The sequence below is a fragment of the Equus caballus genome, chromosome 22, assembly GCF_041296265.1.
Source record: "Equus caballus isolate H_3958 breed thoroughbred chromosome 22, TB-T2T, whole genome shotgun sequence".
NCBI lineage: Eukaryota > Metazoa > Chordata > Mammalia > Perissodactyla > Equidae > Equus > Equus caballus.
The window spans coordinates 45,776,213-45,801,486 of record NC_091705.1 but is presented as its reverse complement, the minus strand read 5'-3'; the positions used below and the strand labels follow the sequence as shown (position 1 = coordinate 45,801,486).

The window sequence follows — 25,274 nt, the reverse complement described above, 5'->3', positions numbered from 1 at the left end:
ATGACGATGGTCCCATAACATTTGTACCATGTAGCCCAGGTGGGTAGTAGGCTATACCATCTAGATTTGTCTAAGTGCACTCTATGATGTTTGCACAATGACAAAATCGACTCACCAGATGCATTTCTCAGAATATATCCTGTCATTAAGCAACCATTACTGTATACAAAAAAATCAATGGTATTTCTATATGCAGGTAACAAACAATTGAAAATAAAATGAAAAAATACAATTCCATTTACAAGAGTTTATAAAACGTTAATATTTAGGGAAAAAAAATACTTTTAAGACTCCCACACTGAAAACGACATATCAATGCAGATAGAAATTAAAGGAGACTCAAGTGAATGGAGAGAGACACCTGGCTCACGGTCAGAAGACTCAATATAATAATTTTTCACTAAGATGCCAAGGCTATTCAACAGGGAAAAAAAGTCTTTCAACAAATGATGCTGGACAACTGGATAATCACATGGGAAAAGAATGAACTTTACCTCTACCTCACACAACACAGAAAAACTAACTGGAGATGGATCAAAGAACTAAACGTAAACCTAAAAGCAGGAAGAAAACATAGAAGAGCATCTCGGAAACCTTACAGCAGGCACAGTATTTACAGAGAAGCAAAAAAGCATGAACTGGAAAAGACAAAACTGGTAACGTGGACTTTATTAAATTAAAACTCCTTTTCAATGGAAGACTTCATTAAGAAAATGAAAAGGCAAGCCATGGAATAGAAGAAAATACTCACAATAAATATATCTGACAAAAGAGCTGTATTTGCAATATATAAAGAATTTCTACACATCTGTAAGAAATAAGACAAACATTCCAAATAAAAATGGGCAAAAAAGACTTGAATAATGACTTCATAAAAGATAATGAATGACAAATAAGTGATTGCAAAGATGCTTAACATTATTAGTCATCTGGGAAATGCAGATTAAAAGCACAATGAGATATCATTTTATATCCACTAGAATTACTAAAGTAAAAAAGACAAAGATTGGTGAGGATGCAGAGCAACTGGCCTTCTAGACACTGCCGGTGGGAGGGTAAAACGATACGATCACTTTGGACAATTGGTAACTTATTAAATTATACACGTACCTACTCCATGAACTAGAAATTCTACTCCTAGTTACTCACCCAAAGGAAATGAAAACCTATGTCCACAAAAAGAGTTGTAAAAGAATATTCACAGCATCTAATTCATAACAGGCAAAAACTGGAAATGACCTGAATGTCCATAACCAAAAGAACAAACGGATAAACAAATTGTGATCCATTCATAAAATATTACTCACCAATTGAAAAGAAAAAGGGACATGCAACACAATGCTTGAATCTCCAAAACACTGTTTTATGGAGGGAGAAGAAATCAGACACCACAGAGTATGTTCTGTGTTGTTTCATTTATGTGAAATTCAAGAATAGACACATTAACCCACAGCTCGGGGGAGTGTGGCTCACGGAAGGAACTTTCTGAGGTAACGGAAATCTCAGGATTAAACTTTATTAGGGTGGTGGTTATATGGAGTTTACTTTATCAAAATCAAATCAATCTTCTTACAAGAGACTCACCTTAAATATAAAGATACACAAAGGTTAAAAGCAAAAAGATGAGACAAAGATGCACCAAGCAAATATTGACCAAAGGAAATAATGTTGTTATACTGATAACAGGCAAATTAGACTTCAAGGCAAAATGCATTCCCAGAGCTAAAGAGTACATTTCAGAATGTCAGAAGGTTTGTATTATCAGTAAGAAATAAAATCCTAAATTTGTAGGTACTTAATGTAGCTGCAAAACAGATACAGCAAAACTGACAACAAAAAGGATAAACAGACAAATATACAACCATAGTGGGAGATTTTAACCCATTTCTCTCAGTAACTGATGGATTCAGGTGGACAAAAAACCATTAATAACAAGAGAGATGAACAATATGATTATTAAACTTGACCTAATTTCATTCATAGAACACGGCACCTAATAGTTGCAAAGTATACAGTCTTTCCAAACACATATGAAACGTTTACCCAAATCGACATATGCTGGGCCACAGCAAACTGTACTAGATTTTAAAGGATTTAAATCATACAAAATACGTTCTCTCATTTCAATACAATTATGCCAGTAATCATCAACAAAAAGTTAACTAGAAAATTTCTCTATAATTGGAAATTCAGAAACACATTTAAATGACACTTGGACCAAAGATGAAATCATAACAGAAAAGGGAAAATATTTTGAAATGAATGATAATGAAATTGTGATATATAAAAACTTGTTGGATCCAGCAAAAGCCACGGATAAGGTTTTAAATATAAGAAATACAACTGAAAAGAAGGACTGAAAATCAATGATATAATCATCTATCTCAAGAAGTTAGAAAAACAACGCCACATTGAACAGGACAGAAACAATAAAGAAAGGAGCAGAAGTTAATGAAATAGAAAGTACACAAACCATAGAGTTGATTGAAGGCAAAATTAATGTCAGAAATGTAAAAAGGATATCGATAAAGGATCTTAACCTTTTTATGCCAATAAATTGGGAAAAGTACTTGAAAGAGTCAAAATTCTTAAAAAACAAACCAGACAAATCCACAACCTATCAAAACCAATATGAGAAGAAATAAAAAAATCTTAAAATGGATAATCTTACAACTATAAAAGAAACTGACTCCTTAAACTCTTACACAAGGACAAATTGAAGCCCCGATGGCATCACTGATGAATTTTATTAATCGTTTAAGGAAGAAATAAAAGCAATTTTATACAAACTCTTCCAGAGTTTCCCAACTTGTTTTATAAGGGAAGCAAAACTTCGACACCAAACCCAACAAGTTCATTATAAAATGAAGTATTACATGATAATCTTACTTATAAACATACACAAAAATCCTAAAAAAAAATAGCAAACTAAAGCCAGTGATATATAAAAAGAATAGTATATTACGGTCTAAGTGGACTTATTCCATGAAAATTCAACAACGTAATTTACCACATTAACAGCATAAAAGAGAATAATTATGTGATCAACCCAACAGATGTAGGAAAAAATCTTTTGATGAATCCTACACTTATTCACGTAAAAAAAAAAAATTCCCAGCAAATAATGAAAAGAAGGACACTGTAAGGTGGTAAGGGGTACGTACAAAAACACTACAGCAAATACACGCAACGGTACGATAGTGAAAGCTTCCTGCTAAGATGTGAGTGAGATAACAATACCCAGTACCACCATATCTATTCAATAATTGTACTGGAGATCTACTCAATTCAATAAAACAAGAAATAAAAAGTTTAAGGATTAAAAATAAAGATATTTCAAAGCAATACCATTTAGCACATTAACAGTACAAAACTATATTAAAACATCAAACCTCTTGGAATAAATCTAATGAAAGATGTGTAAGTCCACTACACAGAGCAGTAGAAAAAAATATTGAGAGAAAATAAAGAAGGCTAATAAATGGAAGAATAGTCTATGTTCACCTATTAGAAGATTCAATATCTTAAATATGTCATTCCTTTCCAAACCAATCTATAAATTCAATGGAACGCCAATCGAAAACCCACTGGGAACTAGTGTGTTAGGGTGTATGAAAACAGACACGATGATTTTTTTTTTATTGAGTTATTGATAGGTTAAAATCTTGTGAAATTTCAGTTGTACATTAACGTTTGTCAGTCATGTTGTAGGTGCACCACTTCACCCTTTGTGCCCACCCCCCACCCCACCTTTCCCCTGGTATCCACTAAACTGTTCTTAGTCCATAATTTTAAATTCCTTATATGAGTGGAGTCATACACAGATTATCCTTCTCTCGCTGGCTTATTTCATTTAACATAATTCTCTCAAGGTCCATCCATGTTATTGCAAATGGAATGATTTTGTTCTGTTTTGCAGCTGAGTAGTATTCCATTGTATATATGTACCACATCTTCTTTTTCCATTCATCTGTTGATGGGCACTTAGGTTGCTTCCACGTCTTGGCTGTTGCAAACAGTGCTGCAATAAACATTGGGGTGCATAGGACTTTTGGGATTGCTGACTTCAAGCTCTTTGGATAGATACCCAGTAGTGGGATGGCTGGATTGTATGGTAGTTCTATTTTTAATTTTTTGAGGAATCTCCATACTGTTTTCCATAGTGGCTGCACCAGTTTGCATTCCCACCAGCCGTGTATGAGGGTTCCTTTTTCTCCGCAACTTCTCCAACATTTGTTGCTATTAGTTTTAGATATTTTTGTCATTCTAATGGGTATAAGGTGATATCTTAGTGTAGTTTTGATTTGCATTTCCCTGATGATCAGCGATGATGAGCATCTTTTCATGTGCCTATTGGCCATCCGTATATCTTCTTTGGAGAAATGTCTGTTCATGTCTCCAGCCCATTTTTTGATTGGGTTGTTTGATGTTTTGTTGTTGAGTTGCGAGAGTTGTTTATATATTATGGATATTAAGCCTGCAGACATGATGAGTTTTAAGAATAACATAGAGGACTCACATCACTGGACATTAAGACATACAAAGATACATAAATTAAGAAACTGTGATATTGGCACAATGACCCAGAAAAAAAGACTAATAATCTTTTTAAAAGATCACCGACTATGACAAAAAAAAAAAAAAGTGCAGTGTAGATTTTATAAGATGCGGAAGTGAAACATATGATAATAACAGCACAAAGAACTAGAGAGGGGAAACAAAAGTATACTCTTGTAAGGTTCTTATGCCATACGTGAAATTGTATATTATTTGAAAGCAGATTGATAAAGTATATTGTAAATCCTAGTGCAACCACTAAAATAATAAGACAAAGAGGTAGAGCTAACTAGCCAACAGTGGAGATAAAACAGAATCATCAACATGGGGCAAATAGAAAAATATAGCAAGATGGTGGATTTATGCCAAACCATATGGATAGTTACAAAAAATAAAAATGGTCTAAACTAGTACTGTACAACAGAGCTTTCTACAATGAGAACTGAAAGGCATCTAGCACGACTGAGGAACTGAATTTTAAATTTTAACTTAAATTCAAACAGTACACGTGGCTACTGGCAACTCTACTGGGCAGCACAGGTCTAAACACTCCAACTAAAAGGCAGAGACCGTCAGATGAGATACAGAAGCAGGACCAATAATGCTGTCTACAAGAAACCCACTTTAAATATATAGATATAAACAGGTTAAATGTAAATGGATGGCAAAAGACATGCGAACACTAATCAACAGAGGGTTGAAGAGATTGCAGTGACACGAGACAAAGGAGAATTTAGAATCAGGACTGTTACCAGGGGGAAAGAGGGACACTTCATGATGGTGAAGGGGTCAAGTTATCATGAAAAGTAACAATGCTACATGTAGATACCACTCAAAAACAAGAGTTTCAAAATACATGAAAAAAAACTGATTAAACTAAAAAGAGAAATAAATAAATCCTCAATTAGGGTTGGATTTCAACTACTCCTTTCACTGCAAATGAGAGGGGAGAAAATCAGTAAGGATACAGAAGACATGGACAGTGCTATGAACCATGCCCACTTATGTAACGTTTATGGAACACTCCACACAACAGGAGCAGAGCACATTCTTTTCTAGTATACATGGAACACGCACGAAAACCATATTCTAGGCTATAAAACAAACGTCAAATGTAAAATGTTTGAAATAATAGTACGTTCTCTGATCACAATGGATTTAAACTAGAAATCAATAATAAAAAATTTCTGGAAAATCCTTGAATAATTGGCAGTTAGGAAACATACTTCTAAACAACCCAACAGGTCAAACAAGTCATAAGGGAAATAAGAAATACTCTGAACTAAGTGAAAATGAAAACACAACATATTAAAATCTGTGGGATTCACTTAAACCAGTACTTAGAAGGGAAGTTTATAGTTCTAAATGTTCATATAAGAAAAAAAGGCCTTAAAAATCAACGTTCTAAACTTCCACTTTAAAAAATTAAAAAAAGAACAAATTAAGCCAAAATAAGCACAGGAAGGAAAATGAAAATAAAAGTAAAAATCAATGAAATAGAAAATAGATAAATATTAATGAAATCAAAACCTGATTCTTTGAAGAAGACCATTAAGATTGATAAACTCATAGCTGGAAAGATCCTAAAGACATTAAAAAGACGATAGAAGGATATTATGAACAACTTTATGCCAATAAATTAAAAAACACAGATACAATGAACAAATTCCTTGAAAGACAAACTATACAGCTCACTCAGGAAGAAATGAATAGGCCTGTATCTATTAAGGAATTTGAAACTGCACTTAAGATTTTTCTGACAAAGAAAATTCCTTGTTCAGATGGCTTCACTTGTGAATTATACCAAAACTTTAAGGAAGAAATAATACCAATTCACATAAACTCTTCCCAAAAAGTAGAAGAGGAGAAAACACTTCTCAACTTATTTTATTAGGCCCTGATACTAAAACCAGAGAAAGGTATTACAGGAAACTTCAGATTAATATCCTCATGAACACAGAGGCAAAAATCCTTACCAAAATTTTAGTAAATCGAATTCAATGAAGTTTAAAAAAAAGCATAATCAAGTAAAATTTATCCTAGGAATGCAACATTGATTTAATATCTTAATATCAGTTGTTGTAATTCACTATTTTAAGATTAAAAAAGAAAAAGCACAATAACAGTTTTAAAGATATTAAAAAACCACGTGACATAATTCAACACAATTCTTGACAAAAAAAAAAAAAAATTTCTCACTGATTTAGGGATAGATGAGAACATTCTCAACCTGAGTGGGCACTGATAAAAATCCAAGAGCCTAGCCATCAAACTTAAATGGTAGAAAGACTGAATGACCACCCCCCCACCCCCCGCCAAGATCAGGAATAAGGTGAAGATGCCTGCTCTTACCACTTTTCAACAAAGTACTGGAGGTCCTAGCTCACACAATAAGGCAAGCAAAAGAAATAAAAGGCATACAGATTGGAAAGAAAGAAGTAAAACCGTCTATTACAGATGACATATTTGTGCAGCTGAGATAATCCCAGGAATCTATAAAAAAGGGTGCCTGACCTAACTGAATTTAGCAGTCACAAGATACAAGGTCAATATATAAAAATGAATTTTATGTGTATATATTAGTAACAAACAATTGAAAATTGAAATAAAGAAATTCCACTGACAAATCATCAAAAACCAAGAAATACTTTGGGGAAAACTTAACAAAATATGTGCAAAGCCTGCACAATGTCAACTAAAAAACTTTGTTGATAGAAGTCAAAGACCTAAATTAGTGGAGAAATACCAAGTTTATGGATAAGAAGACGCAATATTGTTAAGATGTAAGTTCTACCCCAAATAAATCAATAGATTTGATATATTCTCAATTAAAATTTCAGCTCGTTCTTTCCAGGAACTCGACATTGTGATTCTAAAATTTACACAAATTGCAAAGAACCTAGAGGAGCCAAACATTTGAAAAATAAGAATACAGTGGGATGACTTATACTACCTGATTTCAAGAATTTCTATACATATAAAGCAATCAAGACTGTGTATCGTACAGGCACAAGGATAGACAAAATAGATCAATGGAACCCACACATATATATCAGTCTATTTCTGACAAAGGTACTAAGGTAATTTAAATAAATGCAGAATTTAACATTAATAAATGTTGCTAGAATGACTGGATAAAACAAATGGGGAAAAAAAGATCTTAGACTCTTACCCGATACAGTAAACAAAAACCAGTAGAAATAGATCATAAACCAAAAATTAAAACATAAAGCTATAAAAATTCTAGAAGAAAACAAAGGTGAAAATCTTTGTGACCTTGGATGTATAGGACACAGAAAGCACAAAACATAAAAATAATTGATAAATTGGACTTGATCAAAATTAAACATCTTTGATCTTCAAAAGATAATGTAAGAAAATGAAAAGCTATAGACTGGGAGAAATAAGACAAACAACTCAATTAAACATGGGTAAAAGATTTGAATAGACACAAATAAGCAAATGAAAAGATTCGCAACATCATTAGTCATTAGGGAAATACAAACTAAAACTAGTGAGATACCACTCTGCTCGCAGTAGAACAGCTAAAATTAAAAAGAGTGACAACACAAAGCACTGGGAAGGATGTGAAGCAATGGCAACTTTCCTATATTGCTGGAGGGAACGTAAAACGGTACAATCATTTTGGAAAATAGTTTGACAGTTTCTTATAAAATTAAGCATGTACTTAGCAGATGACTGAGCAACTGCACTTCTAGATATATACCCAAAAGAAGATACACGTTCACACAAAGATGTGCACATAAATGTTTACAGCAGCTTTATCTGTAATAGCAAAACTTGGAAAAAAAAAAAAACCCTCAAATGTTCATTGACTGGTGAAGGAATAAACAAAGTGTGGGATATCCCATACAACGGAATACTACTCAGTAACAAAAATGCATGAACTACCAGAACATGCAATAATACAGATGAATCTCAAAAAACATTATTCAGACACACAAAAGTACATAAATAGCAGGTGCATTTACATGAAACTCTAGAAAAGACAAATATAATCTACAGTGACAGAAAGCTTGTCAGCGGTTGCCTGGAGCTGGTGGTAGAGGTGGAGCTGAAAATAGAATGGGGCAAAAAGGAACCAACTGGAGTGATGGAAGTGTTCTGTATCTTGATCGTGGTGGGGCTCTCATAGATGTATAAATTTGTCAGAATTTATCAAAACATTCACTAAAAATAAAATGCTTTATTGCATGTAAATTATACTTCAGTAAAGTCAATTAAAAACACAGACCAGTGGAATATAAGAGAAAATCCATAAGTCCTATAAATATGGATGCTTAATTTATGACAATGCCATCACTGTATGTGCTCAGTTCAGGGGAGTGGGTTATGGGTCTTAATGAAAAAGAGAGAGACCAAGACTACTGGACTTGCCTGTTGGAATTAACACAAAAACAAGAACAAAAGCCAAAAAACCCCACAACTTAATCTCTGCTTAACATGTCATCTAGAAATCAATTCCAGGTAAATTTTAGATCTAAATCTGAAAATTTAAACAAAATTTCTGTAAGATAACAGAATATTTTTATGACTTTGGTGAACTAGTTTCTTAATCAGGACATAAAAAGTACTAACCATAAAGGAAAAGATTGATTTAATGGACTATATTAAAAGTAACAACTGTTCATGAAAAGATCCTGTCAAGAGAGTAAAAAGGTCAGTCACAGAGTGAAAGTACCTGCAACACTCAGAACCAACAAATGACCCGTATCCAGAATTCTTACATATCGCCTTCAAATCAATAAGAATATAACTGTCAGTCTAAGAGAAAAATGAACAAGATTCTTTTTTTTTTTTTGAGGAAGATTAGCCCTGAGCTAACATCTGCTGCCAATCCTCCTCTTCTTGCTGAGGAAGACTGGCCCTAAGCTAACATCCATGCTCGTCTTCCTCTACTTTATATGTGGGACACCTACCACAGCATGGCTTGCCAAGCAGTGCTACGTCCACACCTGGGATCTGAACTGGTGAACTCCGGGCCGCCGAAGTGGAACATACGCACGTAACAGCTTCGCCACTGGGCCAGCCCCAAACAAGATTCTTAAATAGGCACTTTACAAAAGCTGATAACCAAATGGCCAATAAACATATGAAAAAGTGTTCAACAGCTTTAGTCATCTAAATAAATAGAATTTAAAACCAGAATGAGGTACTACTGTACACCCTCCAAAGCTAAAATTAAAGATTGATAATACCAAATGTAGTAGAGGATACGAAGCAACTCGAACTCCCATACACTGCTGGTGGGACGTAATTTGGTACAATATTTTGTAAGATATCTACTAGAGTTGAAGATACATATTTCCTCTGACCCAGGAATTCCACTGCCAGCTATATACATATATATTACATCCCAAAGAAATTTCATAGATATGGGCACAAAAGACATGTACAAGAATGTTCATGGCATAATTACTTGTTATAGCACCAAACTAGAAACGACCACAATGTCTAACAGTAGAATGGATAAACTGTGGTATATTCATCCAACCAGATACTTACTATACAGTGATGAAAACCATTATTACACGAAACAACACGGATGAATCTCACAATGTTTGAACAAAAGAAGCAGAGACAAAAGAATATATACTGTCTAATTCCATTTATATAAAGTCAAAAACACCCAGTGTTAAAAGTTTACTAAAAAATTACAATTGCTAAGAAATAACAAATGCTTACCATATGCCAAGTACCATTCTAAGTAATTTTTATGTTTTAACTCTGTTTTCAAAATTTAAAATTAGATGTGACTAATAAGCCAAATGTGCAACTTTAGTCACGAAGAGGTTAAATAATTTGCTCAAGGTCACAGAGCAACTAAGTGCTAGAACTGAGATGTGAAGGCAGCCAGCCTGGCTTGAAAGCCTGCCTTCTATATACTATATTGACTCTCAATGATACAGCTTTAATGGAAAGATGGAGGGAGAGCAAACGTGCAGAGGGAGGTAGGAGGAGGATGGTTAAATTCTCATCTTTCAAAAAAACAGTCAGTAGATAATGCCTAAAATTGGAAGTGGGGGGAGGGAAGAGGAGAGGAAGGATCGAGTATTATCAGTCTATGCATGTTATGAAAAAGTCTGGAGAAAGATTAGAAAAAACAGCGAAATCTCATCATAATTGTGGCTGCCGCCAGGGAACGCGTGAGGGTGACCCAGGGGACTGTTGTACTTAACCGCAAGCCCTGTTGTTACAGAAAAACCACATACACATTATTTTGATAAAATAATTTTAAAACATTTTTAAAAGATCAATAGCTACCATGTTGAAGCCCAGTGTCCCTGGCACTTAGCCTAGCGTTTTAAATGCAGTATCTCATGGAAGTCTCCTAACAACATGGAGTTAGTATCATCATTACCCTTATTTTGCTGATGAGGAAACAGATTCAGGGTTAACTAGCTGGCAAAGGACAGAGTCCAAGTCTGGACCACCATGAGGGAAGATGAAGTTCTAGAAGTCAAGAACAGCAACAGAGATGGAGGGATATTTAGGAGGTGGCCTGGACAGGAGCTAGTGACTCACGCTGGCTTCAGGGAGGGGAGGGGGATGAGAAGGGGGATTTGGGAAGGATGCCAAGGTTGCTGGCTTGAGTAAGTGAGGACACGTTGGTCCTTGTCTCTACCACAGAGTCCATGGAAAGGGGAGCAGAGGCCCAAGCCTCCAGTGGGGAGTTGACACTCAGTCCGGAATACGTAGAGTCCCCGGTGTCTGTGGGCCACGTGTGGGCACCGGCACCAGGGTCAACAGAATCTACAGGTCTGGAGCTTAAGAGAGAATTTAGGGTTAGTGGTGTGGGACTTAGTCACACGCAATCAGTGATACTCAACCAGTTTCCCATCCCAGCACACCTGAGGAACACAATATGCTCCCACTGGTGACTGCAGCTCACTACAGTGGTGATTTTAAAGGGGGCCATGTCTTCCCCAGTGTATGTGTATTGCGGGGAGAAGGGTCAGAGGCACATATAAGTCTGAAAAGAGCCTCAGCTTTGAAAATTCCTGTTATAGATGCAACCTGAAGCCATGACATGAGTAAGGTCATCAGGCAAGAGCAGACAAAACGACATCGGAGGGGTCTTGCAGGAACTGTACATACAAAGGGAGGATTAAGGGATGAGGATCCAGAGGAAACTGAAGGAAAGTGCTCATGGAGATAAGAAGATAAGGGGAGTATGGTGCAGGGAAGGCAGGAAATTGAGGCAGTTCGCATCTGAGAGCCTCAAGTTCTTCCACCTGGGCCATTTCCTTTATTTACATCCTTGCCTGGTCCCTGCCAGCACCGGAGTGTGCAACTTTTAGAAGGGCTAACAGTGTACTTGAGTCTTTTTTTTTTTTTTAAAGATTGGCACCTGAGCTAACAACTGTTGCCAATCTTCTTTTTTTCCCCTTGCTTTTTCTTCCGAAATCCCCTCAGAACATAGTTGTATATCTTAGTTGTGGGTCCTTCTAGTTGTGGCATGTGGGACGATGCCTCAACGTGGCCTAACGAGCGGTGCCATGTCCATGCCCAGCACCCAAACCAGCGAAACCCTGCGCTGCTGAAGCAGAGTGCGTGAACTTAACCACTCGGCCATGGGGCCGGCCCCTCTACTTTAGTCTTGACAGATAAACAGGAACTTACCAAGGGGACAAGAAAGAGAAAGGGCCCCGCAGGGGGAACAGCATGTGCAAAGCACGCAGGTGTGGAAAGGGTGTTACTTGGTGTATGTGTGTAGTGGGGAGAAGTGAGCAAGGCCAGTATGGAGGAAGCAGATGAGACACAAGGCTGGGTCCAGACTGGGAAAGGTCTCCTCTGTCATGGTCTCGAGCAAGGTAATCAGACTTGTCTTTAAAGAAGCTCAGACAACAGCAATGAGAATTGGCTGAAAGTGGGAGAGGAGAAGGTAGGGCAGTCAGCTGTGAAACTCACACAACAGTCTAGGGAAGGCAGGATGAGGGCTTCGAGCTGTGGGATGGGGAGGAGGGCCCCGGCGGCAGTGACTGGGCAGAAGTGACATGAATGAGGAGTTCAAGGGAGTGGGACAGGAGGGTGGAGAGGGGTGTGATGACAAATGGCATGTGATCACATACTACTACCAACCAACACTCACGGCACACTTTCTGTGCGTGTCCTGTGTGTCATCATATTCTCCCAACAACCCCAGGAGGCAGGTGACCCCCAACAGAGAGGCTCAGTCAACTGCCTGGAAGTTCTCCCAGTTGGCAAATGGTGGAGGCCCTGTTAAGACCACGCAAGATGGTTCCTCAGGGCCCATGCTCTTCCCCCTCATATGACACATTTGGGCCATTAGGGAAGACCACAAATATGGGAGGAGTAAGGGATTTAGGATCAGAGGAGGGATATTAACCGAGTTCTGCAGGGGATGAGGTCTAAATCACGGGTTGGAAATATGGGCCTGGCCCTAAGGAGAAAGGCCAGAGAAGCTGACTTGGAGGTTCTGTCACATAGGTGAAACTTAGGTGCGGGAGGGGGTGAGAGCACCACTGGGAAACATACAGAGCAGGACACAGCTTGGGGAAGACCAACACGTACAAAATCAGTAGGAGAAGGAGAGAACACTGAGGGAGCACGATCACAGCCGGAGGAAGAGAACTAGGGAACACAGAGCTCATTCCAAGATGTCTGTGGTAAGTGACGTGGGAGCTGCTCCTGAGCTCCAATGCCCAGTTCCTGCTGCCTCACCAGCCTCCTGGGCACCCCTCCAACATGCTCTGTGCCCCCAGTGCACAGTTCCTGCTGTCCCCCAAGCTACTCACCGCCCTCAACACCACCAATCAGTTAGATTCCTCTCTTCAAAAACGTTTCTCCTTCAACTTTTTATTGACTTATAATCCACTCATCTTTCAATATTTAAATGCCAGGGCTTCCAAGTGCTTTAGAGTTTCACTGTTTCCCTTAGTAATGACTCATTCCCTTGGGCCTAGGTCAGGCCCCTGTTACATGCTTTCACAGCATTTCTCCTTCGTAGTACCGAAAATGGTCAAATAAATAATTTCCAGTACATTAGTTACAGAATGTCTCTCCTCCTCCTTGGAGGTAAGATCCCTGAGGGACGGTGTTTATCTGGATTAGGGGTTGGCAAACCTTCTCTGAAAAGGGCCAAAGACTAAATATTTTTGGTTTTACGGGCCACAGGGTCTTAGTCACAACTATTCAACTCTGTCATTGTAGCCTGAAAGCAGTGAAGACAATATGTAAACAAATAGGTGTGACTGCATTTCAATAAAGCTTTATTTACAAAAACAAGAGGTGGGCCAAAGGGCCATAGTTTGCTGACCCCTGGTCTAAATCACCAGCACCCAGTCTAGCATCGGGAATGTAGTGGGGACTCAATGAATGAATAAAGAAAAAAAAATGCCATCGGTTTTGGCAAATAGATGGTACCACCAGTACCCAGGGAAAGTGGTTTTAGTGGCATGGTGGGAGGGGAATTGTGATGATGTGGGTTGAGGAGGGAGCAGCAGTTAAGAAAGTAGTAACTTCTCTTTTGAGAGCTCCACAAGTTGTGTAGCAGGCTTGGGGAATGGTACTGTCTTAGTGGAGCAGATAGATTAGGACCACGTTTGCAGGCTATGATATGAAGGCAGGGCTGGGAAAGAAAGGGGAGAACTGGTGAAGAGGGGGGGCTCCAGAGCTCAGATGTGTAGGTAGTTGGTCATGAAGGAGGAAGACACCTGCTGAAGTTGAGGAAAAAGAAACGGGGCAAGGGGGAAGGCAGGCAGGCAAGAGCCTTGCATTCCTATTTCCTGTGGAATGTGAGCCAAGACCACCCGGTGAAGAGAGAGGGATTAACCCAGCAGCTGTCAGACTGGAAGAGGTGGCCACCAGTGGACGCCTGGACAGGGCTGCAGGCCCCGCCACGACCGCCGGAGCTACACCCTTTATTCTTCTCTCTCCTTATCTGATAGAGCACTTCTACCCAAGGTGGCTTTTGGGTATTTCAGAGCTGTGTTTTCAGCTCTGGCTGGGTGTGAAGTGTGTCACTCACTGAGTCACCAGCACCACTTGCTATCACTTCCTGCCACTTCACTTTCCCAAGCGGGTAGAGACAGGCAGGCCCCGAGGAGGATGAGCTCACGCTTTAAACATGTGGACATACCTAGTTCTTTCTTGAAGGATACTGAAAGGCATTTTAATTTCAGAAAGTTAGTGGTGGTTTCATCTCCATGCCTTCAAACGTGTATGTGTATACTGGAAAATATTTCTCTATTAGGCAGAGTAGAATTTTTCCTTAAGTCAAAGAAACTATTTGATTGGAGGTTTGCAATAAAAACAGCAAGCAGTTAGTAGTTCTACAAACCTAACATAGTATTGAAACCTATAAAACACAGCTTCTCAAAGAAAGCATTAATATTATGATATTTAAACACTGAAAAAAGTTTTCTTACAGAGCTGAAAACCTATAGCAAGCCAATTTCACTTATCCAATGAACTAGACACTGAAAACATCTTACATCTCAACATTAATTTATTAATTCATTATTACTACTAGTGCAGTAACGTGTGAGAAGGGTTTGGATCTCACCCTTCTACTTTTCAGGAAGAACTAAAACCATCTAAATACCTTTTAATTGACATGCCTGAATGAACAGTATCAAGACCTGTTTTTCTCCTGCCTTATTTTAAGGCATAACTGCTGTTGACATTTATAGATAGAAGGTTCTATGTATATTCTAATAAGTAAAGCTTTAATTCACACTTTCATTGTGAAGTTTTCACTCCTCACAAGTCAAAAGATAATTCTTCTAAAACACACCAATCCTTGCTGTATTCTTTCAGGTCTTTCCAGAGATGATGGAAACCATTGTCTCTGAATTCACTACAGTGTAAAACGGAGATGCCTACCCCTGCAACACATTTTTTACTTGGAAGGACTCTCAACACACCTACAGATGCATATTCAATAAGCTTAATCTCTTACCCTATTGTCGGGTTGATGTTGGGATCGAAACTGTCTTCCACAAAGCGCCATACGATGCTCGATTTACCTACACCTGTATCCTGAAAGAGAATGACAGGGGCGAATTAGCAAAAGCTTACCTGCTTGCAGACACGGAAAACTACTTCGTGCCATAAATTCAGGATTTTAGAAAAAAATCACTCTAGATACTAGGCAAATTTTAGAAGTTACGGGACATGAAGGTTTTCATAAAAATTCAGTGGGAGTAACTAGAAGAACTCAAAATGTATTGTGGGAGAGGGGTTTTTTGCAGTTTTTAAGAGATCTTAGGGCCTTTTGAAAGACCCAAGTTTCCACTTAGTGTGAAAAGTGACAAACTCACTTGCTTCTTCACATGTATAAGTAAACTATGAACTCTTCAATTACTTTTAGTAATCCCTGAGCAATCCCAGCCACCCCCCCCCCCCAGACTTGGGAAGGGGGAAGACTAGTTCTTGGAAGCCTTTTCAGTCTTTAAGGCAGCAACTCAGGCACGAGAGCATCAACTTCAGAAAGCCTGCACTAAATGGGAAAGCGGCCCTGACACGACAGGAAGCTGGAGGTTCAAACTAGTCTTTGGAGCTTCCCGATTTGCACGAGCCCCCGCCCCACGCCCGAAAGTAACTCTGCAGGAAGTGTCAGGGGTATCCCACAAGTTCAAAAACGCCAAGCAGACGGGAAGGGCGGCTACTGCTGCTTCTAAAACCTAAGACCTGTCACCGGTTTCACTTTGGGAGACTTGGCTAACTCCTAACTAGCACCTTGGGAGGAAACTAAGAGCGGCTCTTAACCCGATGCAATGGAGGGGCGGGGAGGCCTCTTCACCCTTTGAGGGGCGGGAAGAGTCCTTGGGCTCCAGGGAGGGGTACGGGGGAGGATGCCTCCTGCCAGCAGGACCTTCAGGAGGGTGCGGCAAGGTGGGCAGGACGGCCCGGGGATGGAGGGAGGTCGTCCCGCACGGAGGCTGGGGGAAGGGGTGGAGGGGACGTGGGCACGCCCGGGTCCCCGGCCCACCCGGTCCCCGCGGCCCTCCCCGCCGGCCCGCCGCCACTCACCCCCAACAGACACACTTTGAGTTCCCTCAGAGCCATGGCCCGGGAGCCAGGGGCGCGGGCCCGCCGCCGCCCTAAGTTGAGGAGGGAGAGGCCGGGCCCAGCACGAGCATCCCCCGGCGCCGCCGCCGCACGGCCCAGCCCCGGCCGCGGGGCGCGCAGAGACAGCGGCTGCCCGTTCGCCGGCCCTCGGCCCGGCCCGTCCGCCGCCAGCCGCGCGGGAGCCCCCTCAGCAGCCGGGACAGGGCTGCGGCCTCGCGGGCGCCGCCGCCGCCGCCATCTTGGGACGCCGGCCGGTCACCTGACCTCCCCGCCCACCTCGGCAGCCACCTTCGCCGCGAGGGCGGGGCCCGGCTGGCGCCGCGAGGCGCTCGGGGACGCGCGGGGGGCGGGGCCATTGGCCGAGGGCCCGCCCCCCGCTCGCCGGCCCCGCCTCCAGGCCCATCCCAAGATGGCGGGTGAGTGGGGCTGGGCTCCGAGGCTCCCCTTGCCCCCGCCGGGACCGCCCCTCGAGGCCGGGGGCCTCCCGCCGGCCCCTGAGCCCGCCCGAGGCGGGCCCCTAGTAACTCCTTGTATGTCTCTTGGTTTTCAGAGATCCCCCTGTACTTTGTGGACTTGCAGGATGACTTAGACGATTGTAAGTAACAGTTGGGGCGGCCCCGCCCCTCCCTGGGAGCCTCCCACAGAATTCCGGGTGCATGGCACGAGAGGGGGGAGCTTTACGCGGGGCGCTGCGTGTGGGGACCTGGAGAGCGGGACCCCAACTGCCTTATCCACTTGTGGCGGTCCCTCCTCGCGGGGCGGGGCGGCCGAGGACGGGAGGGGAAGACTTCTGCTGTGGGGAAACTTCTGACTTCCTGTCACTTTCCTCCTCCTGCCCGGGTGCGGTGGGCGAGTCCCAAGTCCCAGCGATGCCGGCGGGCGGGGCGCGGCCGCCTGGGAGGGCTTCCACCCGGGGTCTCCACTCCCCGCCCCCCCGCCCCCCCCCCGGCTTTGCAATGTGCTGGGGAATGTGGGAGGTCCGGCCCTCCTTGTGGCCGGCCAAAGTGTTGCACTGACTTCGCAGGTGTCCTGGCCTCATCCCAAGGAGCCCACTGGCGCCCGCGCTTCTCTGCGGGGTCTCCTTCACTTGTCGCTTCCTGCCCTCTCCTTTCCTTTGGAATCACTTGAAGGACTGATGGCCGGGGGAGGTGTCCCCCTGCAAATGCAAGTTCGCATTTGTGGTGAATGAAGCGTTTCCTTTCCATTCATTCAACAGTTTCTTGAGCACCTCCTTGTTCCGTGCCAGGTCACGTGCAGAACCCCGGACCTACAAAGATGAACCAGAAACAGGGGCAGCTCTGTCCAGGGGGACAGAGGGCTTGCAAATAGAAAATTACCAAACCCCGGATGCTTGCTGGTGAAGGAGGCCCGTTACAGATCATCCAAATAGCTAACATTAATCAGGGTTGGCTATGCTCTTCCCTTCCCATCTACAAGTTTGCTAATAACAAGAGTTGGTGTATTTTGAAAACTTACCATAGGTCAGACACAGTTTTAAACCCTTTACACGTGTTCTCTCTTTTAGAGGGAGCAAGCTTATTAAATTAGAATGACACTTGAAGGGGAAATAAAGCCGATGGTTAGGAGGACAGGTTCTGGAGTCAGATGGCCAGAGTGAACTTCTGTGCCACTCTTTGCTGGTTGTGTGATCCTGGCCACGTCACTGTACCACTCTGAGCCTCAGTGGCCTCATCTGTAAAAAGGGCGTAATAGTGGTCCACTGCAAAAGGCTTTTGTGGAGGTTAAGTGAACGAAAGGTTTAGCTTGAAGCCTTGTACGTAAGAAACACTTGGTAAATATTAGCTGCTGTTATTGTTGTTATTAATGTGATCATTATTCATGTTTATTTAACACTGTTGAGCCAGGAACAGTGGAGGCCCCTGGATTTACAGAGCTGAATGTTTCAGCCAGTGGACATCCTTGAATGGAAGGAATATAGCATTTCTATTGATAAACAACAGTGAGCTGCTAATTAATCTCTTGTTCATAGATTTAATATTTGGCCTGGCTGGAAAAGCTGATTTCTGGCTGTTTCAGTTATCTAACAAACCACCCCAAAACGTAGTGGCTTAAACCAACAGCATTATATTATTGCTAACCATTCTGTAGGTTAACTGGGTGGTGCAGAAGCTTCATGTGTTCTCAGTTGAACTCTGGGGAGGTGAGAAGGTCCAAAAGGCTTCCCTGACACGGCTGTGGGCCACGTGTGCCCGCATGGTTGGCCAGGGCCTCAGTTCTTCTCCAAGTGCCGTTTCCACTTGGCTAGGTTGGGCTGCTCAAAGCTTGGTGGCTGCAAGGCATTTGGACCCCTTTCCTGGGGGCTGGCTTCCTTCAGTCTTTTTTGTACATATGTACAAAAAGGAATGAAGAGATTATATAGGCAAAAATAATTATGGTTTTACTTTGGCCCTGTTTCAACACATATTGGGTGTTTGAGACTTGTAATAAAGGCCTTAAATACTCTTTAGCAGACTACTGAAGACTTGCCCCAGTAAGGAAGGAAACCGCCATTACGGCTCTGAACATACCCACACCTTGGGTAGGGCAACTCGGGGAGCCTCCTGGGGCTTCCTGTTTGAGCAGGGGTCAGGGCCACGGGTTGCCGGGCCTTACAACTTTACAATGTAATTATCTAATAGCCATAATAGGAGGGCCTGTCCCCGCCACAATTTATGCTGCCCTGGGTCTCATGACACCTTACTGTGGTGGCTTTTGGGAGGCGTTATCAGGCCATGATTGACAGCAAGAACCGTGAGGTCCTGTGACCCACTTCTGCCATTAGGCCTGTCAACTTGAGCAGATCACTCAGTCACTCTCTTCAATTTCGTCGTCTGGAAAATGTCGTAAGAATAGGAAATGCTTTGTAGGACTGATTTGAGCATTAGATGAGATAGTACACATGAAGCATTTTAGCCCGGCACCTGGCATAATGAGTATTATAGTCAATGATTTTATTATTAGTATTGTTTTAGTCATCAACATTATTACTAAGCTTTCCTATAAGATTTTCTCATTCAGGACCAGCCCCGTAGCCAAGTGGTTAAGTTAGCGTGCTCTGCTTCGGCGGCCCAGGGTTTCACTGGTTCGGATCCTGGGCGCGGACATGGCACCGCTCATCAGGCCATGCTGAGGTGGTGTCCCACACAGCACAACCAGAGGCACAGCTAGAATATACAACTATGTACTGGGGGGCTTTGGGGAAAAGAAGAAGAAGAAGAAAAAAAAAGACTGGCAACAGTTGTTAGCTCAGGTGCCAATCTAAAAAAAAAAAAAGATTTTCTCATTCATTTTTTCATTAAGAGCTGCTACTCTGTGAGTTAGGTGGGATTATTCCTATTTTACAAATGATAAAACTGAGAATCAGAGGTTAAATAACTTATCCAGTGTGCACAGCTCAGAAATGATAGAACCGGCGGTCAAACTCTGCTCCTTCTGATTCTCGTTCTTTTGATTCCACCACACAGGTTGACTTCACAAATATTCTTAGCCTGATCATAGGAGCCTGGATGTGGGTTTGGGTGGTTCTTTGTTGTCTTCCTTGGGCATTTGTGATTAAATGATGTGCATGTGATAACTGTTCCATTTAGGCTATAAGTCACTTTGGGCAGGGACACAAGTCATCTTTTTTATAACCCAATGTCCTGCATGATGTAGATGTTCAATTAATTTTGTTACTAGTAACGATAATGGATTGTGAGGCTTGTCTGATTTACTTTGTGATTCTTCATTAAATTTGGCTAACTTCAAAAAGAAGCCACAATGAACGGATACCTTGTTTTTTTAAATCATTCAGAGTCTTTGGGCCGTCACAGCACAGAAAAGATTTAATTTTAGAGAATTAGCTTGCTGCAGCGATCTAAATTCCTTCTCTTGAGGGCAGAAAGTGTGTGGGATCGGCTGGCATCTTGGTCCTGGTGGTGGATTGTATGGAGAAAGTGGAGCTGTGTGAGTCGGTGCCTAAGGGGCTTAAAGGCCTGTGAATGTCTGGGTTTGCATATAGCATGTGGAGGCTAAAGGGGTGTTACTCTCAGTAAGGTTTGCTTGGCCAATTAGAATTTAAGTGTATGCTAGTGGTGGGTAAAAAAAAAGGGAGAGGAATCTATTGCAGATATAAAGAGACCTAAGAGACCTATCAGCAAAATACGATATGTGGTGAACAAACCAGCTATGAAAAGACATTATTGAGACAGTTGGGGAAAATTGAACTTGGACTGGATATTAGATTATATTAAGAATTACTATCAATTTTGTCAGACAGGATAGTGCACTCAGTTTTTTTCAAAGAAGGGCCTTATCTGACTGAAACAAACAAGCATTTATGGGTGAAGTGATTTGACGTGTAAGGTCTGCCTTCAAATACTGCGACAAACAATAAACAAACAAAAAGTTGGGAATAAGGATAAATGGGAAGAAGATGGCAGACTATGGATACTTGTTGAAGCTAGTTGCTGGGGACCTGGGGGTTTATGATACCATTCTTTCTATTTTTGCATATGTTGGGAAATTTCCATAATAAAAAGTTTAAAAAAATGAGATGAAAGTTTCATCTGTGATCAAACGGCTACACAAAGAGTTAAAAAACTGGATTTCAGTTTTGAAGTCGGCCGCAAAGTTATTGTAAGACGCGTTTAGCTTCAAAAGACAGACTCGTAGAATGTTAGTTTTTGGGGAACAGAGTATTTCTGTCGAATATTTAGTTTTTAAGAGCTATCTATGAAAGAAGTTGGGAGAGGGCATACTTTATTGATGAGAAAAGCTAGATGCCAACAAATGATATCTGGACCTCTGTTGAAAATAGAAGTAGCTAAGTGAGAGGAATATAGGTAGACTCTTCGAGTATTAATGCTGGCAGCAGCAGTGTATGTTCAAGCTTGAATAAAAGACATCCTCCAGAGCAAAAAGCATTCCATTTCACCTGCCCATTTTGCTCTAGGTTTGTAAAAATGTTATGCTCAAGACCACAACCAAGCTGTGTGCCCCTAAAGCAGAGAAAGTATATTAATTTGAGCCCAACACCAAACCATTGAACTTTTTCTCTGAACTGTAATATAAACTTGAATCAACGATTGTCAATTTTTTAAAAAAATAAAAACCTACCTGTTAAGTGAAATAGTTTCAACAGGTAGAGAAACTTGAGTACACTAACACTTGGGAAATAGAACAAAATCCAGGCATCAGACTATTCTCTAAATCAGAGGTGGACAAATTTTTTCTGTAAAGGATCAGACAGTAAATATTTTAGGCTTTGCGGGCCTGACGGTCTGCGGCAAGCACTCAAGTCTGCTGTTGTAGCCTGGAAGCAGCCTCAGACAGACATAAATGAATGGGCATGGCTGTTTCCTAATAAAACTTTGTTTACAAACACAGGCAGTGGGCTGGATTTGGCCCATGGGCTGTAGTTTGCCAACCCCTGTTCTAAATCAAACCTGATTTCATTCTGTTAGAACCTGTAAGTCTGTCAATTAGCAGAGCCGACCCGCTGGACTGTCTTTCCCACTAAGGTCAATTGGAAGAGCTGAGCTTTTTGTTAGCACAACCTCTGCTTGACAAGTTGCTCCAACTTTGAGTCTTATTTTTCCTGTTGGTGTGTTGAGGGTAAAAACATGTACGTGTTTCCTCCCAGCAGGATGAGCGTGGCAAGGAAGGAGAGCCAGAGCCGTGGGAGCAGAGTCAACTCTGCTCCCCTCTGACAGCCATAATGCATTTTACTTTTGCTGCTTTGTATTTTCCATTTCCTGTGAGACAAACAGATGAGCATCAGAGAGTCCCTGAAATTGTCTCTGTTTAGAAAGAGAGTTTTAGATGGCTTTCTACATCACAAATTAATATCTTTTAAATAGAAATTTTGCAACAAAACCTGGCTAGTGAAAGAGAAAGTGTTTTTGACCTTCAAAACAGCACTTAGTCTTAACCCTGATGGGAAAAAAAAAGAGTTGAGGGCAAGTGGTTGCTTTTCATGTTCGGAAAGTCATTTATCCATGCAGGAAGTGTTTCTCCAGCTCCTCCATGGTGCCAGCCTGTCGGGGGCACTGGGGATAGAGGGATGAATAAGCCTTGGGCTGCTTCCACCTAGAGAGGAGGTGCATGCCTAGAGATGGTGCAGAACGCAGCCTGTCTAGGCCTAGGGCAGAAGAGTGAATCCAGAGCTGGGCATTCAGAATGCCGAGTGACTGTCTGCCAGGGCTGGGAGGGCCTCCCCTCCTAGCCACCTGAGTTGGGTCAGGTCAAGGAAGGTGATGGGCATTCTAGGCAGAAGGACCTGTGTGTGCAAAGGTAGAGTGGTGGGGGGAAGGTCGGAAACTTGGGAAAAAGGGGTGTGTGGGAGGGGAGGAGTCGACCAAGACTGGGGAGGTAGGGTTGGGAGCCATCAGTGAAGAATCTTCCTTGACAGCCACAGGGTTTAGACTTAACACGAGAGGCAGTAGGGAATCTTTGGATATTTTGCTGGGATGTATGTCTTAGGAAGGCAACCCAGGCAGTAGTATAAAAACTAGCATTTATTTAGGACTAATAATGTGCCAATCTCTGTTGTGAGTGCTTCTAGTATTTTAACTTAACTATAAAAACTCTATGAGGCAGATATTTTAAACTCCATTTTATTGCCAAGCAAGGCTCATAAGGGGCATAGAAAGGCTAAGTAACTTGCCCAAAACAACACAGCTGGTGAGTGGCAGGGGTGGGATTCAAACCAGGGAGTCTGGCTGCAGAATTTATACTCTCACTATACTTTGGAGGACTTGGCATTCATTCATTCATGTATGTGACTAATATTTATTAAGGACCTGTTAAGTCCCAGGCATTGCACTAGACCTTATGGACACAGAGGTGAATCAAAGAAACCTGATTTCTGCTCTCATGGAGCTCTCAGTCCTGCGACTGAGACAGTGATTAAAAGCCAACATAAATGAGTGAGAGTGGTTCAGGTGTGGCAGGTGCGCTGCAGGATGATGACAGGTGAGTAGGATCAGAAGTGCCAGGGCAGGGCTGTTGCTTGGATGGAGGTACCACTTTACTTCAAGTGGCCAGACAAGGCTTCTCTGGAGCTCTGAGGAGTGCTCTCAAGTTAAGATTGGATAACATTCTCATGAAAAGCCAGAGAAAGCATCCCGGGCATAGTGAATAGCAAGGACAAAGGTGCCGAGGCAGGATGAGCTCATCATTGTCAAGGATTTGTGCGTCTGGAATGCAACGAGTGATGGACACAGGAGGGAGAGAAGTAGGTGGGGCCATATCATGCGTGGCCTTAAATCCATCACAGGATAAGGAGTTTGCCTTTCGTTCAAGGAAGCATGGGGAACCACTGGAGAATTTTAACCAGGGGAGTGACTAGTGCTGAGTTACGTTTTAAAGAAAGGACAGACTATGGAAAAACAAGCCAGAGATGGGAAAAACCAGTGTGTTCCAGGGATCCAGGCAAGGGCAGTGGGATCTCAGTGAAGGAGGTGGGCGTGAGAGCAAGTAATGGGTTGATGGATATTTCAGATAGTGAGGGAAGAGTCAATGCACAGACAGGTCCTGTGGGCAGCACCTCTGCTCCGGGCCACTCAGGCTGGGCTAGGCGCCCCTCCTTCGTGTTCCCTGAACCCTGTATCACCGTGTGGCAGCATTTAACACAGGCACGACTGGATGTTTGTTCTTGTCCATCAGACTGGGTCTTACCCATCTTTGGATCACTATGGTCTAGTGTAGCAAATGGCACGTAACAGACAAGCAGAAGTGTGTACTGAATGAGTGAATCAGGCAGTACACGAGGAGCATGCTTTGGGGGAAGGGGTGGGGGGCGGAGTTCATGTTTTCTATCTGAGACAGTTATTTTTGAGGCACTTAGAGGAGATCCTGGTGGCACAATCTAAGAGGCCACTGAAGAGCACCTTTGTAGGGTTCTGGAGCAGAGTTAGGACCGGAGATTAGATCTGAGAGTCATTAGTGGTGGATGGTAGCTGGAGCTGGGGGAGTGGATGAGAGCAGCAGGAGGGGAGTGTTGGAGGAAAAGAAGGTAAAGAATGGGAGCTCTGGGTAGCAGAAGGTTCTAGTAGTGAGTGCTAGAGAACAAACGTCACGGTAAGAAAACAGGGGACACTTGAAGCCAAGGTTTTGTTTGGGGTGATCATTCATGCCACTTGCCATGGAGGAGTTAGATAAAATGAGAACTGAAGACAGGCCATGGGCTTTGATAGTTAGGAGGTCTTTAGTGACCTCAGTGAGAACTTTTCCGATGCAGCCAAGGAGCATGAGCCAGACCAGAATTAGTTGGGAAGGCATTGGGAGTTGAGGCAGTGTCACCTGTAGTCTAGTAGCTCAGTGGTCATTTATTGAGTGACCATTGTATTCCAGGCACTGGCTGGCCATTGGGCACTTTGGGGAATGGTCAGTGCTCTTAGGAGCTTATAACCTAGCAGGGGAAAACACTCTTTCAAGAAGATGCAGCTAGAGGAGTTGGAGGGGTGGAGATCAGTTGCTTTTCTTCTTAAATAGAAGAACCTAGAACACATTCGCATTATTTGTGTCTACTCTGAAAACCTTAAAAAAAAAAGGAAAGCATTTTAATGGCCCCACAATTCCATTCCTGGTTGTATGCCCAACAAAACGTGAAAATATGTTCTCAAAAAGACATGGTCATAGTAGCACTATTTTTAATAGTTGAGAACTGGAACTCACCC

The 25,274-nt window shown here is 42.1% G+C and overlaps 2 protein-coding genes across 19 annotated transcripts in view; one reads left to right on the top strand and one right to left on the bottom strand.

The window, feature by feature from the left end:
• Positions 1 to 16,715, bottom strand: part of RAB22A (RAB22A, member RAS oncogene family) — a 76,689-nt gene extending 59,974 nt beyond the window's left edge. For 4 of the 5 annotated variants that reach the window (XR_289293.4, XM_070247282.1, XM_070247281.1 and 1 more), the window contains exons 1-2: positions 16,576 to 16,709; positions 15,503 to 15,582 (exon numbers count right to left, since the gene is read on the bottom strand). Coding sequence is in view for 3 of the 5 variants with exons in the window: in XM_070247282.1 (XP_070103383.1) it covers positions 15,503 to 15,582; positions 16,576 to 16,611 (116 nt within the window). In the remaining 2 variants the exon portion in view is untranslated. Of the gene's footprint in view, positions 1 to 15,502; positions 15,583 to 16,575 lie in introns of all 5 variants that reach the window. The other variant, XM_023626807.2, reaches the window with a different exon arrangement.
• LOC100056167 (serine/threonine-protein phosphatase 4 regulatory subunit 1) overlaps positions 16,578 to 25,274 on the top strand; it is a 78,212-nt gene continuing 69,515 nt past the window's right edge. For 3 of the 14 annotated variants that reach the window (XR_011430841.1, XM_023626801.2, XM_023626799.2), the window contains exons 1-2: positions 16,578 to 17,030; positions 17,165 to 17,209. Coding sequence is in view for 2 of the 14 variants with exons in the window: in XM_023626801.2 (XP_023482569.2) it covers positions 16,610 to 17,030; positions 17,165 to 17,209 (466 nt within the window). In the remaining 12 variants the exon portion in view is untranslated. Of the gene's footprint in view, positions 17,031 to 17,072; positions 17,210 to 25,274 lie in introns of those variants that run through there. The other 11 variants (XR_011430843.1, XM_023626804.2, XM_070247277.1 and 8 more) reach the window with 9 other exon arrangements.